The 7118-nt window shown below is 43.2% G+C and overlaps 1 protein-coding gene across 1 annotated transcript in view; it reads left to right on the top strand.

The window, feature by feature from the left end:
- Positions 1-7118, top strand: part of spg11 (SPG11 vesicle trafficking associated, spatacsin) — a 413741-nt gene that overhangs the window by 274950 nt on the left and 131673 nt on the right. Inside the window, exons 27-31 of the mRNA XM_037683759.1 lie at positions 2135-2294; positions 2927-3184; positions 6009-6209; positions 6329-6436; positions 6701-6866. Coding sequence (XP_037539687.1) covers positions 2135-2294; positions 2927-3184; positions 6009-6209; positions 6329-6436; positions 6701-6866 — 893 coding nt within the window. The remainder of the gene's footprint in view (positions 1-2134; positions 2295-2926; positions 3185-6008; positions 6210-6328; positions 6437-6700; positions 6867-7118) is intronic.

Below are 7118 nucleotides of genomic sequence, written 5' to 3'. Positions count from 1 at the left end.
TTATTATTATCATTGACATTATTATTATTATTGTTGACATTATTATTATTATTGACATTATTATTATTGTTGGCATTATTGTTATTATTATTGTTGCCATTATTATTGTTGTTGGCATTATTTATATTTTTGTTGACATTATTGTTGTTGTTGACATTATTATTAATGTTGACATTATTGTTGTTATTATTATTGTTGTTATTATTATTGTTGGCATTATTATTATTATTGTTGACATTATTTCCGTGAAGATCAATACATTCTGTGAGTCAGTGTAACTTGATCTCTCCATGACTAACATGACAAGTTTATAATGTAGCATCTTACTGTGATATTTACCTGTGGGTGGATGTGGCACCAGGTGAAGTGAGTTTCACGTGGACTCCAGCAGCAGCTTCAGCCTGGCTGGCTTTCTGTGAGAGGACAAGCTGCTGTTTCTGAGCTCTCTAAAAACAGACTCTCTCTTAGCTGGTGCTGTGAAAATATTCCAGGTGATGAGAAAGAAACAGCTCAACCTTTAAAGCAGCTGGTGGTGGATCCACAGACAAAATCCTCCTGAGTGAAATGCAGCTACATACAAGTGCTCCCTGGCTTTATGCAGAAGTTGTGACCATCATATCTTCTGATCGCTTGGATCCACTGCCTCCTTTGGTCTGGGTACATCATGAAAAGCATGGTAGGACAGATACGGTTGTTTTCTTGCCCCACAAGAACAACCAGGAACTGAACAAAAGCATCCGTGCCGAGACTGAGCCATTTTCCTCACTGTCTAATGCTAACGCTACAGCCACCGGAAGTTGTTGAACACCACATCCGCTTTAAAACCCAGAAGCGTGAAAAAGGTATATTTCATTTATATGCAGATGACTGTCAAGTCTATTTCCCTTTGAAACATAATGGCTCCACTCAGTCTCTCCTGGACTGTTTTGATGACATTAGAGGATGGATGGTACTTAATTTCCTCCATTTTAATGAAAAGAAAACTGAGGTTATGGTCTTTAAATCCTGTGGCCCTAGCAGTTTCTCCACCTTGGATTTTTCCTCTTTGGCCCCATATGAAAAATCCATTGTGACAAATTCAGGAGTGAAAATGGACCCTGCCTGAAACTTGACTGCCATGTCAACAATGTGGTTAAGTCCTCTTTCTTTCAGCTGAGGCACCTGTCAAAAATCAAGCCCCTCCTTCCTAGACACCACTTAGAGACAGTAATCCACGCTTTTATTACTTCACGCCTGGATTATTGTAACGCTCTGTTGATAGGAGTTAGCCAGGCCTCGCTCTCATGGTTACAGCTGGTACAAAATGCTGCTGCACGATTTTTGACTGGTACAGGCATGAGCACATCACTCCAGTTCTGATGTCCCTTCACTGGCTTCCTGTCCAGTTTCCAATCCATTTTAAAGTTCTATTGTTTGTTTTTAAGTCTTTGCACGGTCTTAGTCCCTCTTACTTGTCTGACCTGCTTCACTTTTACATACCATCACGTGCACTTAGATCCTATGACCAGATGTTTTTAGCAGTCTTGAAAACCTTTTATAAATCCAGTGGAGCCAGAGCCTTTTCAGCTCTGGCTCCTAAATTGTGGAATGAGCTGGAGGTCAGGCAGGCCCCGTCACTTTCTGTTTTTAAAACTCATTTAAAAACACATTTTTTTCATTGGCTTTTAACCTAGAGTGAGTCAGCATCTGTGTCTTAATGTTGGATTCTTTTACTGGTGATGTTCTGATCATTTTTTAAAAATATATATTTAGGTTTTTTTATTGTTTTGCTGTTTTTTGTTTGTTTTTAATTTTGTACAGCACTTCGGAAGGCTGCTTGTTGTATTTTAAGTGCTTTAGAAATAAATTGGTATGGTAATTGTTGGATGTAACTGGGACCCTGTGTACACAATTTTATTCCACCACATGTATCACATGTGGTGTGAATGACAAATAAAAAAACCTTAACTTTAACATTATGTAATCTATTACATAAATTCTATGATTTTCTTTCACATAGTGTCCAATTTTCCTTTCCTTTCCTTTCATGTTACATGTTGTTAGCTTCATGTTTGTTAATATTTGTGGTTTGTCGACCTTTCTTTGTAGAAGTTTCATACTTTTATGATTTTTTATGTTTTTTTTTCTTCCTCAGGTCTTCATATGAGGCAGCTCAGGACTGGATCTTACCGGTTCAGTTTTGTCAGCTCCACAATCTGAAGCTCAGTCCGGTTTATCCCAGCCACTGTGCTGACCACAGACAGGTCGTCCACTTCTTAGTGTTTGTCCAGCTCCACAACTTCCCACTTCAGCAGGTAAACACCCCACCCCCATCCTACCTATGTTTTTAGAGGAATATCCATTTGGCAGTGCTGATACTTCTGTTAACTTACTTTAAATGTGAATATTTCTGTTCAGTGCCCTGAGACAACTTCTGTTGTGACTTGGTGCTGTATAAATAAACTGAATTGAATTTAACAAAGTCCATGCTCAATAATCCAGGTATACAATCCAACATTTTTCAGTCAGGTCATCTGGACAGTTTCTTTTTTTGTGCTGAAACGTTTCACCTTCGATCGAAAAATGTTGGATTGTATACCTGGATTATTGAGCATGGACTTTGTCGTTTTCAACCAGTTTGACAAGACTGTCAACAAGGAAGATGGCCGGCAATGGAGGGGGGGGGGGGGGGGGGCGTACCAAAGAGACCATCTAATCACCAGCAGAACTGTTTTGTTCAACTTTGCAGTAAGCTGTTGGAGGAAGAATCAGTTTTGTTGTGTTTCCTTGACTGATGAAGCCTTCTGGACTGAAGGCAAAACGTTTCAGCACAAAAAAAGAAACTGTCCAGATGACCTGACTGAAAAATGTTGGATTGAATTTAATTGAATTTCTGTTCCTTTTGGATCAAACTACCTATTCTGACCATATTTGGCTCTTCCTGTAGGTGCAGTCCTTGGTCTCTCGGTTCGGCCCTTCGCTGGAGGCCCACTTGAATCTTGTGTTCCAGGACTTGCAGGTCCACAGACAGGTGCAGTCAGGATGTCTGAGAACAGAAGAGACTTCTGGGCGTCAGAATCATCCTACCGACATGTTCCAGGTTCTCCTGCAGAGCCAGGAGGAGCTGGTGCCATGCAGGTACCTCCTACACAAAGCCCTGGATCAGCGGTGCCCAGTGCTGGCAATCCTGGCTTCCTGCCTGCAGGTACATGACTCTCCATATGAAAACTGTAAAACTGAACAACACACACAGACCCAGATCCATCAACAGTTTCCTATTACAAGTTTCCACTCAGCCGTTCTGTGGATGACACACTCCTTCTAGGAACCTGAAGAGCTCTTTGCTGCTGTCTGCTCCCTGTGATCCTATCAGCTCCTAGAGCTTTTCCCTCTTTCGTTATCTCCCCTAATTACTGTCAAACGATCAGATTTTTTTACTGGAGCAATGACGTAACAACCTATTACATCAGATTAGACATCTAGGGTCTGATTAGAATCTGGATGAATTGATTTGTTTGCTCTTTTGGACCCTGAGATGACCTCTGTTAAAACTGCTGTTATCTAAGATGAACTGAAACCAGATTTATCCCCAACACTGACAAGTGGTTTCTAAAAGGGACTGAGCACCGAATCTTACTGTTACTGTAACGTTTTAGTTCCTGAGCACTGTGACTGAAGTGCTGTGGCTTTCAGAGGGGGATCAGTCCCACAGAGGGGGATCAGTCCCACAGAGGGGGATCAGTCCCACAGAGGGGGATCAGTCCCACAGAAGCTCTGGTTCATTTCATTCTGCTCTAACAATTAGGGCTGGGCCATATCATATCGTTCATGATAATACCAGTAAAAAAGCTTGCCCGGGAAAATAAATTGTATCATGATATGCTAATTTCATGGCATAAATACGTCAGTGTTTCCTCTACCATTATACAGGCGGGGCGCCCCACCCCCTTAACAGAACTGAGCGCGCTGAACTACTGAACCGAACTACGCACCCCCTCCACTCCACCGTTACTGGTGTAACGCTAAGCTAGCAGTGCACAATAAAGCTACAAAGCTAAAGGCATTGCTCACGCTGCCTCTACCCTCACGCTGAAACCCCCCCCCCCCCCCCCCGCTCCAAACTTCCGGTACAAACGCAGCTTTGCTTTTTCTCTCTCCTCAACCCGCTCTGAGCTGCCGGTGCGGGCGCAGCTCGGCTGTGTCTCCTTCGCTCTAAACTGCCGGTACAAACATGCACAGCTCAACTGTGTCTCGTTGAGTTCCACGGTTGGTCCATGGACCAAGAAAAGAGGCAGGTAATCAGACAGCGCAGTCAAAGAAATGAAATCATTCCTGCAAGAAATAGAGGAAGCTGAAACACCACAAGCTAGGATAGCTTGTGGTGTTTCAGATAGGAATAGAGGAGAGAGAGAGGGATAAAGGGAACACAAATCAACATAATTGAAGTCTGACTCTAGACCCGCGGAAAGAGAAAAAAAAAAAAAAACGACAAAACCGAGAAACCACAACAACAAACAACATATATAATATCCTGATGCATGCTCAATAATCCAGGTAGAAAAACCTAAAAAGTTAAATCTGGTCCTCTGGACATTCAAAAAAAACAAAACAAAGCAAAACAACAAAAAATGTAGAAACGTTTCGTCTCTCATCCTGAGGACTTCCTCAGTCTGAGGTGCTGTATTCAGCTCAGTCTCTTAAATAGCACAGTCTCAGAGTGGATCAACCAGTTTTGCTGCTGACAACCAAAACCAGCTGATCACATGCTCAAGAAGGACCATCAGCCTAACAATGGATCATTAGCACCTGATGGCTGTTTACTATTCACAGAGGGCTGAGTGATACTAGCAATCACAGCATTGTAAGAGGGGGACAGTTGAACACGGAGGCCTCCACCCCTGTTTAATGATGGACGGTTTCTTTTCACAAAGATGGCCTCCTTTACTCCTCTCTCAAACCATCGGTCCTCTCTGTCCAGGATGTGAACATCTTCATCCCTGAAAGAGTGACTGCTGGCCTGGAGATGAGTGTAGACCTCAGAGTCCTGGCCTGATGATGTTGATCTTCTGTGCTGGTCCATCCTTTTGGCCAGTGGCTGTTTAGTTTCCCCGATGTAAGACTGATCACCCTCCTGACACTGAACAACATACACAATATTACTCTGTTTGTGCCGGGGGACTGGATCTTTGGGATGAACCAGTCTTTAATGTATTCTGGGGTTTAAAAGCCACTGGGACGTTATGTTTAGAAAATAAACGTCTCAGTTTCTCTGATACTCCCTCAACATATGGAATGACCACTGGTCTGGGTCTGGCTTCCTCCTTTTCACCTGATGGCTGACTGGAGTCCTGTTTGGGTTTCTTCTTTCAGGAAGGCCCAGTTAGGATATCCACATTGCTCTAGAGCCTGTCTTGTGTGGGATTTCTCCTTCTGCCTGGCTCCTGAGCTAGTGGGGACACTGTCTGCTCTGTGGTACAGAGTCCTGATGACTCCTAACTTGTGCTCCAAAGGGTGATGGGAGTCAAACTGCAAATACTGGTCTGTGTGGGTGGGTTTGTGGTACACCTCAGTTTGCAAATGTCCTCTATCAGAGACTGAGACCTCACAGTCCAAGAAAGCCAACTTGCCATTTTTTTCATCTTCTCGTGTGAACTTGATGTATGTATCCACAGACATTAATACGATTCTGGCGGCCCAAACAATTGTTGTTTATCTGAAGTTGGCCTGCCTGCTGGCCTTGGACAAGCCAACTTATTATCTCAAACTGTTCCCGGAGGACATGTAAACCTGATGCTCAAAGATGGTTTCTCTCGTTTTACATAAATGGATTCTTTCACCCCCTCTCAAACTATCTGTCTTCTCAAAGAGAAGAGACGATGTGGCCTTTGGTTGTATTTTTTACTTGCAGTAACAATGACTGAGTGTTGGAGATGATGTGGCATTTGTTTGTATTTACTTCTTGCAATAATGGTGACTGGGTGTTGGAGAGAATGTGGTTTTCAGAGACTTCCTCCCTGTTTCTTTGACAGAAACCAGAATGGCTGTCCTGTCTCTGTGTGTGGCTGCTGACCTCTGTTGATGCTGTTACTGCTGAGATAGCTTCTGCTCACCTGGCTGAAGCTCCCCAGCACCACGAGTGGACCCTGCAGGACCTGTCAATCATCTGGAGGACGCTGTTGGGGCGGGGTCATGTCATACCCCTTCTCCATGGCTTTAAGCTCTTCCAGAGGGTAAAATGGGATTTTATTTCTAACGTTTGGTGGTGGTTTTAGTCTCCCCTTAATATTTAACTTATTGAGGCAGTAAGACCCCATCTGAAGAACAAACCCGTTTTGTGCTCATTTCTCAGGACTGCCCTCTGGTTTTAATGCTGAGGATGTTTGAGTTGTGCTGCGACTACAGAAACTTCACTGAGGCCAAAACCAAGTTACTGGACTTCCAGAAAACACTCATCACTGTGAGTTCCTCCTGTCAGTTTTATTCAAAATGACTACGTTAGCTGAGCATTAATTCACTCACAAAATATCAAATTCAAAGTTATTCCTTGTTTTTGTCTGATGAGGCATAAAGATCAGATAATAATATGTTCAAAACAACAAAAATGTGTCTGTAGAATAGTTGGAGCTTGATGAAACTACCTCCAAGTGTCAGAGAGGTGTTTTCTTGCGGTAATAGTAAACTAGGTGACAGCTTAATCTCTAAACTTGTTGTTGTGGTGCAGCTCAGGAACGGAGGCCCAGTGCCGTCCGACAGCCTCCCAGTGCAGTGGGTGGAGAGCCAAGCATCAGTGCTGCTCCTCACGATGCTGCAGCGCTGCTCCTCCCAGTACGACCTCCACCGACTGCTGCAACTCCTGGCTGATGTCGACAACATCCTCAAATCAACCGGTGAGATGTTCCAAACCGTCATCGTCTACCTCCAGAAGATGTGTGTGTTCCTGATGCAATTCAGCTCTCGAGCATCCGCCTCAAACAGATGAATACTGCTCTTCTAAGGAATGGAGAAAGTCACATATGTAGAATTTTGTGATCAGGACATGACAAATTCACCCATCTATACATACATGCATACATACATATACATGCTTATACATACAGGTCCTTCTCAAAAAATTAGCATATTGTGATAAAGGTCATTAT

This window comes from Nematolebias whitei, chromosome 10, assembly GCF_014905685.2.
Source record: "Nematolebias whitei isolate Nwh7 chromosome 10, NemWhi1, whole genome shotgun sequence".
NCBI classification, from domain to species: domain Eukaryota; kingdom Metazoa; phylum Chordata; class Actinopteri; order Cyprinodontiformes; family Rivulidae; genus Nematolebias; species Nematolebias whitei.
This window is presented reverse-complemented; position numbering and strand designations above follow the sequence as displayed.